Below are 12,551 nucleotides of genomic sequence, written 5' to 3'. Positions count from 1 at the left end.
CGATGTCTGCTTGTACTGCTCTAACCTGAGGCTGGTGGTTGACATCTGGGCGCAATTTGTCACCCATGTATACTTTGGCTGAACACTGCTGCCCGAGCATGTGATGACGTATACTTTTTTTGTTGGTTCCCTGACATTCTTGGCAAATCGGCACTACTCAGACCCACCTTCCGGAAACTATTGCTTTGATACTCATTCATAGACCAAGGAATCTGCCAGGTGAGCCCTCCATCAGAAGAAAGTTAGATACCTTTGGTAACAATATTTTTGGATACTGTATCTTTGTATGTTCCATATCAAATGCTGTATTGTCACTATGCTTGATGCTCTCTGGGTTACTCTTCACATAAATTGATGGGACTCCGAAAATGTAATAGGAACTAATACCAGTGCACTGGTTGGTCCTGCATACACTTTGATTTTACTCTGACCATCGGTTGACAGCCGAAGGATTGAGGGATGCAGGTATGCAACTTAAATGGTATAATCTGAACTCCCTGGGAGATTTGTGACGTATTGTTTTTGGAAGACTGAGACAGGTACACTTACCACAGTACTGGCACTGAGCTCACAGAGATTATGGGGAATGAGATTGAGCAAATCTTAACAGCTGGGAGGTGGGAAGCAAAGTTTTGATGGAAAAAAACGATATCTCCCCACAGTTTCCTGCCCTTAAGAATATCTCTTGTGTACCAGACTGGATTTGGAAACTACTTCCCCAGCAATAGCTCTCTAGCACTATTAGGTGGTGCCATGAAGCCTCAGGTGCTTTTCTTCTTGCCCAAGTTTGCTCTGGTGGGCCCGCATATATTGATACATTTTCCAGCTTCACATAGTCAAGATATTTATGAACTGTGGAAAGTCTTCAAAGTGCTGAATCCTAGAACACAGCTGTTAACTATGCATTTGCAAATGTGATGATCATTCACGTGAACATAACTATGGAAGGTAACAGTTTATCCTTTTTTGTTAGGAGCTAGTTAAAATTCACTCCGATATGGATAGTGAATTTGACACAGTACACCTCTTTAAAAAAAATGTTAATCCGTGAAAATAAAAAGATTTTATGGAGAATGGTCACTGCTACTTTAAATATTGTAGAGCTGTGCCCCATTATGCCTGGTAACTTGCCCATGGTTTCCTTTTGCTGTGCTAGGATGTCTAGAGGCAGTAGCCTTCTTAGAGGCTAGAGTAGACTTAGAAATCAAGTTTAGGGGATATTGTGCTGTCTCAACATTTTAGGACTTTGCTTTAACTTTTCAAGAGTTTTTGAAAAGTAGAAGTCTGGTTTCTTTCAATGTCTTTTCATTCTGGTTTTGATAAGGTGTTTCTCCAGTCTTTCCTCATTCACTAGACCGGCTCTCTTTGACAAGTGCCCTTAGTGGTGGTGGAAGACGTTATTGAATGATAAGCAGGACTTTCATCTGCCTACTAAAAATGCTTAATTAAAAGTGTAACATTTTAGAGAAGCTCTGTAGTAGAATGGAGAGTGTTCACGTGGGTGCCTAGCTGAGAGTATTGAACAATGCACTTTGTGATACTGCTTTTTCCTCGTGAGCCAGAATAATCCTCCTGTTTGCCCCTTGGTGCTACCAAGTATGACCAATCTACGTTTGTCCACGACTAATATTTGTACCACCTCCCTGCTCATTCCTTGTCAACATCAGTTTTGCAGTCTCATTCGGTTTTGAGGTGGTTGGATTATCAAAGTTTTGTCAATGCCATTGAAGTCTAGGGTTCAAACGTAGATGAGCTCGAGTTCTTAGAAAACCTTAACCTTCTTCATAACAAGTTGAGTTGGCAATGGAGAAACTACTTTCCATTGCTACCACAAAGACTAATATAGTTCCTCCTTCATCCAGAAGTGGCCTGATTTTTCTTTGCATATCACCTTATTAAATACTCCCTCCACGATAATTTGCAGGCATAAGAGATCCAAGACGCATAACCACTCAGAAGAGTATTAATGTATTGTGTTTGTCTAGAACAATGTAGTTCGCTTCTACCGTGAAAAATTGGGGGTGCTTTACAAATAATCATGGATGTGCAACATATAGCAAGAGAGTGGAAGGCCACACCCCTGTCTTGGGGGATGTGGAAGAATGCATACCCTTTCTATGTAGTTATGTATCTATATATGTATTACTTTACTCCTATTATAGATGAAGTAAAAGAAAAAACACCTTTGACTCTCCAATGCACTAGTCTGTCTCACCCTATACCTCTCTCAATATATCCTCTGCCTCCACTCTCTTACTCATCCCAAACCACACTCTACTACCATGATCTTATGAATAAACATTTCTAGACTCTTCCCCCTCTATCCATGCTTGGCTCACCCGAAACCTTTTTTTACTGCTATGATCTCCCAAGCAACCCTTTTTCAATTCTTCCCTCATGTATCCCTGCTTTGACTCATCCCAAATCTCATTTTACCACTATGATTTCCCTAATCCCTTTTTAAAGACTCTTCCCTCCTCCATCTTTCCATATACTCTTCTTACTCATTTCAAGCCTCATCTTACTACTATGATCTCTCAAATAACACGTTCTCGTCTCGTCACTCTTCAATCCCTCCATTATCTTATTCAATGCAACTAACAGACTTGCATGTCCACTGCTCAAATGAACACATATTACCCTATAATAATTTCAATTTTAGGGTTCCGGAGTAGTGTGCTACTCGCCGAAAAGTGATTTGGCTCCTCGTCAGGGGTAGTAAGTGCTATATAAATAAAATTACAATTGCTGTATGCGTTTGGATGTGGCGGTGTATAGGGCTCAGGATGTCCGCAGAAGCACCTAAAGACCTGGAAGGCGTGGGAGGATTACAGGGCCATTGTGTTAGGATCTGTCTGTTCTATGTGACAATTGTTAAATTGTAACATTTGTCTGTTTATGTGATGAGATAGTGTTGGGGGAGAGTGGACCAGGTGCCCTGGTAGCTAGACTGGCTCTGTGCCCTTTTGTTAGAATGCGGGTGTGAGTAGGCTTAATGTGCACGGTATTTGCTTTTGTTTAACCTTTTCTTTTTCTGCTTTATTTTCCTTTACATGTCGGCCTTTGGGCTGTGTATATCTTGTAAAATCAATAAATTTGTTTTGGAAAAAAGAATGTACACCATAAGTAGAAGAGCCAGAGAAGTGAAATAAGTAAAAGACAACATTTTAGATGCACTGTCTTCTGTTTAGAGTTCTTTGTTTGGCAAAGAGCCAAGTCAGAAAACGTTCAAATGGAAATAAAACAGATGAGTTATTAGTCATTTCTTGAACAAGAGGAGAATGGGTGTAGTTTGTATTTTTGTGGGGGGAGGAGAGTTCCACAGGAAGAGACTGCTCCAGAGATAATTGGGTTAGGATGTTGTGCGAGTCCCAAAGTGTGTGTTGTGTATGGATGTGTTTTTGATGTAAGTTTGTGTATCTTCAGCATAACGATGATTATAGTCACATGATCCTTCAGATACTAAACTCAGGTGTTCAGCATATAGATTGAAAAGTGTAGGCACTAGGATTGAGTGACCAAGGAGAGGCACACAAGTTTGGAGCACCATTGACAAAGTAATCTGTTCACACCCTTGGAAGATGTAGAGCTGACTCCCCTCTAGAGACGTCTTAAGTCGAAGGTCAGACAGGATAGGACATAACTAGCTGATGACTGTCTTTAAAGGAAAATCCCTAATTTGACTATACCTCCTTAGCATGCACGAGTCAACTTCATCATCTTCAAAGTGTAGATACCTCTTTGTAAAAATCACAATTTTCGTATTGCATATTCCTGCACAGGAGGATGTTATTGCTTTTGATGATGTAAGTAGCACAGTGAGTAAGAAGCTCAACGTCAAGAGTTCTCAGGACTTCTACATGAGTAAGGTCTATAGAGAGGAACTTGAAAAAAGTACATTGAGCCATAACAGAGTGACTTATCATGTGGGACAGTCTCAATTTATACTCTTTTTGTATTTGAGGAGACACAATATAGTGCTGCAAGAGACCAGCAATTGCACCTGCTGAAAAAGAAAGTTGGAAAGTGGACACAGTGGACAGCACCTACATGATAGAAGCTATACCCTCAACCCTCTTGAAATGCTAGAACTGTAGTCTTCAGCATATCTACAATGGATGGTTTGTGGACCGGCTGCTGCACAGGAAAAGTTGAAAATTAAAAAAAAAAATCACAGACCAGGGATGGTTTCTTCTGTGCACTCTATTAGGGCTTGCCTTTTGTCTGATTAGTAGTGCTATGGGCTCTCTATAAAGATCTTTGTGGCACCAGATAACATCTGTAATTCCACAAATCTTTGATTTGCCCTTTCCTCCCTTTTGTCTCTTAGGCTGACATGCTGATGAACACAGGAGAATAAGGAATGTAGTCTAGCTCTTAAGATTTGTGGATCTAGGCGAAAGAATAGAGGTTATCACGGGCGTTGCCATTAGAGAGAGCACAAACTGTTATAGAAAGGGACTTGACTGCAGCAACAAAGTATTTGTCAGCACTGCATGCCTTTCAGATACAGAAACAGCCAACTATGTGAACTGCAGTAAAAGCCTATAGGGAAGCAATCACTGCTTCAGTTTTCTGCCACCATCCAGCTTTGGGAGAGGTACATTTATCACAATCTTCCCAGCATGGCAGTTAAAAACTAAATATAGATTGGGTACTTGATGTATAAGATTGAATTAGGCCCAACATTCCACCAAGGCGTGAACCTTTATTTCTGCACGGGCTAGTAAAGTAGAGCGCACCCTTATTTAAAACACACAGTTGAGAAAGTTTTGAAATATCAAAGGAACATATTTGTCTACTGCTTACTTATTTCAGACAGAAAGGCCCAGAGCAGGATGATTAATCAATAAAGATTCTCAAGAAAGCAATCATGCAGTGCCCTCTCAGTCAATTAAATTTCCTAACTGGAGAAACTGTTTTTTACGTAGTCTGATTGGCATGCAGTGTTTTACTAAAGTTTCTGCAGATGACAAAAGAGTGGCTAATCAGCTCTTTGCGGGCTTCAAGGTAAACTTGATGTCCAGGTACACTATTTCATGTTGGGTTACCCTCTAGATTAAAATCTACTATACTGTGGCCAAGAAAGATCACTCAGGTGGGTGGGAAATCATACAGTGCTCCTTTGCAAGTATGTGAGACCATGCAACACAAATTAGATTTGGCTTTGTGTGTCAAACAACAAATCACATTTTATTGCAAATGTTTCAGTCTTTTCAAATTAATTAATCAAGAGGCACAATCTATAACTGAAAACCAGCTGCTGTAATGCGTTAGCGCAGATAGTGGACATGGGTCATTGTAATTTGATAGTTGCAGCCTAATTCGGCCTTATAGGGTCAGCTGTACCCCTGGATTCAGGATTTTAAAATATCATAAATGTTTGATGACAAACTAGTGTTTGACATTCAGATTATAGGTAAAAGATTGGGGCTATGCCCTACTTGTTGCCTCACTGTTTGAAGTGTATATGTTTTCACCACAGAAACGGTGCAGATGTTTTTTTGTTACTTTTGATGTCAAACACTTCTTTGTTTTCCACTCAAAGGACCGGTGTAGCATAGGAAGGCAGGGTGGGGTGGACGACAATTGATGGTGGTGGACGAGGACTGGTGGCACAGGAAGACAGGTAGAGCTGGTGCAGGAGGACATACGGTGTTTTGATCAAAGAGGACAAGTGGTGCTAATTATGCAGGAAATCAGGTGGTGTGCAGGACGACAAATGTTATGCAGAATGACAGGTGTTAGAGGTAGAGAAATGATAGTAGTAATGGTGGTGGGGTGGGTATGGTGCAGGAAGACAGGTGGTTGAGAATTATTGGTGATAGTAAGAGTACTGGAGGTTGTGGATGAGGACATGCGGTGGTGATTGAGGAGGAGGATAGGCAGTTGTGGAGGTAGTTGTAGAGGACACGTGATTTGATATTCAGTAAATGTAAGTTTATGGGGCAGGGTTGGAAGACGAAACAGAAGTTCAAGGTTTATTAGAGTGGATTCATCAATGCAAAGGCACTGGGGGATTCAAATGTAATGCCTTTAGTTAAGAGGGGATCCCTGTTGCATTCTTCAATACACACTTTCTCATATTACTAACCATCTTTCAGTGCTTGCAGAAAGGGAAAATGTATGCTCCTATCGGGGAAAAACTGTAATTAAACTTTTCTCAGAAGGCCTTGAATATTTCAAGTATTTAGTCTTAAGTTTATACACAGTGGTACATCTTTGCAGCGTCAAACCTCTTGAAAGAAAAAAATTATTTTGTTAGCCTTCCAAACACGTGTGTGCATAAATTTCTTAGCCTTCTAAAAATCTAAAATGTCTGTGTTTAGTGTGGACTTTGTGGCTGTAAAAAATGGTTACCTTCCTAGATGGCAGCAATTCTGCATCCAATTAAGTTTACAGAAGGGATTTATCTTCGAGTCCCTTTGTGTCCACATCCTTTTTGGCAGTGGCAGGTACCAGCTTCTGAGCTGAAAACATTTCAGAACATTTTTCACAGTGCATGACTTTGAATTTCAGAAATTCGGAAGTATTGAAGATCTGAAAGAAGAGGATTCTCCATTAACTGTGGTTTTAATATTCAAGACTAGATCAGAAGCTGAAAATGTAAGTAGACTGATGTATCGCTTTATGCTGGGCATCTTGAAAATGTTTTTTATTGGTTTATTTAGAAATGTACATTTTCTGAGGGAGCATGCATGACTTATGCTTGGGACATTGTTTGCTTGCATGGAAGTAACTGAATAGAGTTACTCTGTTTTAGGACCCATTTTCATTATATTTATATGACATAAAGAAAGATCATTTGCTTTTGACACAGTATCTGGTTTGGTTCTCATATCATAATCAGGCAAAATCTTGCAGTAAAAATGAGCATAGCTAGCTTATCAGTTTTTTCCCTCCAGATTTTTTCTGTCAAATTGAGTTAATTGCTGCTTACATATTACACTTGGAATATTCCTAAATTTCAAGTTTGGGGAATACTATGATAATGTTTTACACTGTTTTTTCCAGCACTGTGCACATTTTTACTTTAGAGTTGTTTTCTGTGTGGCATCTATAACCACCGCAGCAAGGTTATTGATTTCTCCTTCAGACGATCTCCTATGATAATCATAAGCACAGAATTTCCCCACCCCTTCTTAGGCTCTGGAGCTCTTTTTACAAAATAATGTAGAATCTTTTCTCAGAAAAGTAAAATTTAAAACTGAAAAATGACTTTTGACAGCTTAGAGCACTTTATCTTGCCCAATGTTTGTTTATTTTCTTTTTTTTTTTTTTAACTTGATGGCAATTTTAATTTAGAAATGTAACTGAAGTAGAAAAAGTAATGAGAGACCTTTTTTAAAGGTCTCTCATTAGAGAAAAGCAGGCAAAGAAGGTTAATACGCTGCACTCCGGAGTTGTTCAGTACTGGCACTGCTTTAAGATGACACGCTCTATCAGTATCCCATGTCCTGTCAGTGCCACTTTTTTTTTTACCTTTTCATTTAAAATCCTTTCCAAACGTTGGCTTTTTTGATGCCCATGGTGTTGTTCAATAGTAGGAATGTTTATTTTCAGTTTCCTGACAGAAAATGTTCATTTTTTTCATCACAAAAAGGCAGCACCATGTTGTTAAATCCTCTTTTTGTTTTTAGGCGAAGAAAGGCCCAGGCAAAGCCTCATGCACTCTGTTTAACTGTCTTCCATCACCCCTAAGACCATACACACACAGCAGGCAGATGTCAAGACAACATTGAAAGACAGGGAAAACAAAATCTTTCTTCACTTTAGGCAGTAGGTCCATTATATGACAGTAGTCTGTTAAATGAATATCTGGGGAGCATGGGCTTCCTTCCTCGCTGGACTTCCACCTGTCTCTAATGACTCCCGCAGAGGGAGATCTGGAAAGAGATCTGAAGGTTAGAAGAGGTTACGATCTCGGTCAGCATCTAGATCCAGGATGTTGAGGACTTGCACGGTAGTCACTCATCGTGGAGACATTGACATCGAAGAACCTCTTACTGTCGAGACCTGATTTGTTAAAGCAAGGAATGTTGAGAAATGGCATGATGTTAAAGATCCCCTTGATGTTGTACGACACGCCATCAAGCAGATCCATACATTTATCAGCAGACTGGCTGTGCCAGCTAATCCAGAGAAGAGTGCACCACCTCGGACTAGAACTGTTTCTCCGGTGATCTCTCTTCTTCATAGAGATTGACTCAACTTAACCATCTAGCATCTCCTTTTACTGTTTCCCCAATCCCTCTATTACTTGTGGTACCTACAGCTGCGTCAAAACTTGTGGTGCTGTCACCTCCTCTACCTCCGGTATCTCAAAGGTCCTCCCAATAAGGTCAAAATCATCAAGGCAAAGATCACATTCATCAGATAGGCATTATTCTTTGAGTTCAAAGCACCAGTTTGTTCACTGCCAAAGACACTCCTCGTCCAAGGTAACAATCCAGATATTCCACCTCTTCATTTTCGTGTGTCGCCTAGGCCGCGCTGTCAATTCGAGACATGCTATATTCAGGTATGGCCTAGAAGCTCCGCCCATTTTTCGCCCATCTTTTCAGTTAGCTCCTGTTCCTGTCCATTCTAAAGGGTTGCTTTTGATTCGTAAATATACTTAGTAATCCCTCCTTTTCTGCTTTTGTATCCTCCCATGAGGACTTTCCCTTTTACTTATGTTGGTACTCAGTATGTTTCATTTACAGTCTGTGAGCACTATTTTTTTTAATGAGTTTGTCCTACCTGCTGTTGCAGGCACACTTATTCCCAGGTAACACACACAGCATTTATTTGTTTCCCTCTCATCAGAGGCTTTTGGAGGGTTCCTGTTCTGTGCACTTCCCTCCTCCCTCCCCCACCCTGCTTATTGTTTTTATATTTGTGTACATACTTTATAATCGAGCCTTGCGAGTCGGCAGCGCACTGGGCACAGATCAGCAGCAAAGTCCACCAAGCAGGGCTCCCAGCGTCAGCAGCGTTCATCCGCCCATCCCGCAACTCCGACGTCCGGTCACATCCGCTCCGCAGCTCTTACCCGATATCCTCCTTCAGTATTCACACGGCCGGGCACTCCTGGAAACAAGCGGAGCCTGCGGCGCCCTGCTACATCACCACCCCCACTCCTGGCACAGCCAAAGCTCCAGGCCTCGGTAGGAGATAAGTGGAGCCCGTCACGATCCAGGGGGGACCCTCCGGACAGGAGGGCCACACTCCGACACCTCGCGCACGGATCACCAGGAAGGGCGGACAGCCATCGCAGCCGCCATTTTTCAGGAACGCAGGTCGGGGTCCTCTGGCCCCGGAGTCTCAGTGCACCAGGGATCGGAGGGCGCCCAAACTCGCCCCCAGCAGTCTCGGGCACCAACGGGCACAGTCTACGATATTTAAAGTCGGTATGACTGCTCTTGTCACAGGATAAGCGGTGGGGTTCACGCGGAGCTCCCAGCTCACGGGTCCATCCTCATCGGCTCCGAAGCCACGCCCCCTTCGTTAATTGTGTTTATGTAGAACTTACTACCCTGACGAGGGGAATCGCTTTGCAGCAAGTAGCATGCTTCTCCAGAACACAAGATTAGAGAGAGTTAAAGTTAAATGGTACATTAATAATATGAAGTTTATTTTTTTCCTTCTGGACAAGTTGTGGTAAGTTTGTGCTCTTGATTTCTTATGCGTTTAGTCGCATTTTGAGTAGGGATAGAATGATGAGAATTTGTATGTTTTTTTTTTTTTTAGAGCAGTGAACGTGTGCGCATGTTAGTTGGGTGTATTGTCTAAAAAAGGACAGGAAAGTTTGTAAAATGTGTGGGAGTTCATAGTAGTGAGAAGTTTCACATGACTCAGAGAGAGGAGGAATGGGACAAAGGCTGATGGGAATAGATTTTTTATTTAACAAATAACTGAAATTATGCTATACTTGTGTAGAGGCCTATCCAGTCTGTAGGAGAGTAGGGTCTGCTTTCTATGTTCACCCCCACTTTTTGCTTTGCTTTACTGGTTTTCGACTTAGATGTGGCTGTGGGCCTGCTAATCAGACCCACAGCCCTGCTGGTCTCTCTCTAAATTGATACTATGTACTTTAGGTGCATAACCCATTTGGATAGGATCACCTTATTGGCCCCTGTACAGAGTACCTTAGGTACCCAGGGCATAGGTGTATCCTAGGCCTACCAGGGGCTGCAGCATGTATTATGCCACCCCTGGCCTGGCCTTCCATTATGACGCAACTGGCTGATCACTCAGCTGGGGCAAGGTCGTGTAATCACTCCTTGCTTAGGTGTAGTATTCCTATACCTATCTTATATATAGACATGTGTACCTACCAGTCACTACTATGGCAGGCCTTAACAATCCTGAAGGCAGAGTGCTTGGTAACATGTGAGATGGTGCTCTAGCATGAGCTGAGCCTGTCTGCAGCTTTCGGAACCATGTCCTTATAGCTGTTCTATGATATAGCCTACCATATACTCTTAAAGTGCCTTATAATCTTAAACGGTTATGGTAACTATGGTTTGGCTTTATCAAAACATGTCGTGTAAGGTGTCTAACACTTTGGAATAACACCCCCATCCCATTTCTGGTGATGAGGATATTATCCCTCCCTTCTAGAGGGAGAAGACATGTTGTAACCTACTTACCCGGTTAAAGTTAACCAGAGCCCCAGCATCACAAAATGGATGCTGCTGCCACGACACAAGTCTGACCTCCTGCTGCTGGGAGTGATCCCGGCAAGGGAAGCTTGGACAATAGGTTTCCTGCCTTGGGAGGTGCGAGCACCACCCCAGACAGGCCTTAGTGTATTGGGGCAGGGAGGGATGAATGAAACGAGACACTGCCTGGGGCACACAAGGTGTCCCATGCATAGTACAGTTCAAACCGGTGCTGGGGCACACCAGCCCCAGTCCTGGCGCGAAACTGGACAAAGGGAAGGGGGTGTAACCACCCCCCTCCCAGGTCCCACCCATAAGGCGTGACCTAGCAGGCAACCCAGCCCCCAGATTGGTATAAGAGTGGTAGCTGGGCCCCAGGAGATTAGATTATCCTGAACCTGCAACTTGAACAGAAACTCTGGACCTTCGACATTCGACAAAAGAAGAAGACTGAAGAATCTCCCTTGTGGCCAAGGAGTGGCTACCCTGTGCAAACAGGCACCATCAAGAGACTACCCTTTGCTTTGCTGAAGTTCTACGAGGGACCGACTGCAGAGCCCGACCAGAGCCTTGACTTCCAGACTTCTCCGACCCTGATCCACATCCACAGCCGAGCTGAGATCCGTGGAGGCGACGAGAGACGTGGGACCGGCTACCTGGGAAAAGTGGCGAGTATCTTCCAGCGCAGCTTCTGAGGTACCCTCGAAGTTGTGCACCGGGGATTGAGAAGCCCCAACCCCAAGCACCATCTGCACCGAAGATCAGCCCCCCACACTCCACGAGTCCTGCGTGGGGCCGTTCTGCATTTTCATGCTTGCCGCGTCTGTCCGGTTGCTTGCCCGTTGGCTAGCGGCCTTTGTGACGACACACCTTGAAAGCTTCACCGCTGGTTTGGCTCCTCCAGACTGGCTCCCGCTTCTTTGCAAAAGAGAAGCACCCCAGACCTTCCTGGTCTGCACCAGAAGCAAGTCCTCCGTTCTTCGTGGGTTCCGCTTGCCAAGGCTTGGTGAGTCCTAGATCGACTTCGACGCCGCCGACAGCAAGAGCCTTCGTGGGACAGCTCGCCTCCTGGTCCTGGTTGTCCTCGCCGCTTCCTGGTACCCGTGGCTGCAGCGACAAGCTTCACCCTTCACCTGCAATCTTCACGACATTGCCTGGTTCCTTCCTGGTTCCACGTGGTCACTGGCTAGTGACCTTGACTCTGTCCCTTCTGCTTGCAGGTACACTTCCTTCTTGATCCCGGCCTTGGGATCCACCGGACACTCTGCACTGACTGCCTGTCAGCAACTTTTCTTCAGGCATCCATAGAAGTCCACGACGAAACCCGACGCAAGTTCAGACCTATGCACCCGCTGCCTGTGGGCTAGGTAACTTGGGTACTTCGGTGCTCACAAGGGTAGTGACTATCCTAGGGTCTAGTTTCCGAGTCTCAACTCTCTAGTTGCTTCAGAAGTGTCCTTAAACTGCTTATTTCAGAACTGTACTATTTCTATCGACTATACGCATTACGCATGAGTGTTTCCACTCTGCACCTGAATCCCGTGGGCCTCCCACTTCCTAACTGTTGGTAGTGTAGTGTAGCCCCAGCGATTCCCTAGGCCTAGGCCTATTTTATTTCCGTGACAGTGGTCCTTATACCACTTCTTTAGTATATGGTTTGCGTGGCCCCTAGGGCCTAACTGTTTTACTTACCTGTGTGACTTAATGTATACTTAAATAAGACTGTGTTGTACTTACCTCGAATCTCATAAAGAGTGCTGAGGGTTTGACTAGAATAAATACACTTTATTTTATATATATATATATCTGTTGTGGTGTCCTTTCATTTGGTATTCAAGGGATTATATATGGTATCACAGCTGGCTTCACATGCCATTCAGAGTTTAGCCTAAGACTGCTCTTGTC

General features: G+C 43.4%; 1 protein-coding gene across 4 annotated transcripts in view; it reads left to right on the top strand.

Moving 5' to 3' along the window:
* The window catches only part of RBM27 (RNA binding motif protein 27), a 691,940-nt gene that overhangs the window by 613,867 nt on the left and 65,522 nt on the right, over positions 1–12,551 (top strand). For all 4 annotated transcript variants that reach the window (XM_085618112.1, XM_085618111.1, XM_085618110.1 and 1 more), the window contains one exon: positions 6,520–6,606. In XM_085618112.1, the coding sequence (XP_085474238.1) occupies positions 6,520–6,606 (87 nt within the window). The remainder of the gene's footprint in view (positions 1–6,519; positions 6,607–12,551) is intronic.

The sequence above is a fragment of the Triturus cristatus genome, chromosome 7 (assembly GCF_964204655.1).
Source record: "Triturus cristatus chromosome 7, aTriCri1.1, whole genome shotgun sequence".
NCBI classification, from domain to species: domain Eukaryota; kingdom Metazoa; phylum Chordata; class Amphibia; order Caudata; family Salamandridae; genus Triturus; species Triturus cristatus.
Note: the sequence above shows the minus strand (reverse complement) of the source record. Positions and strands in the feature narration are given on the sequence as shown.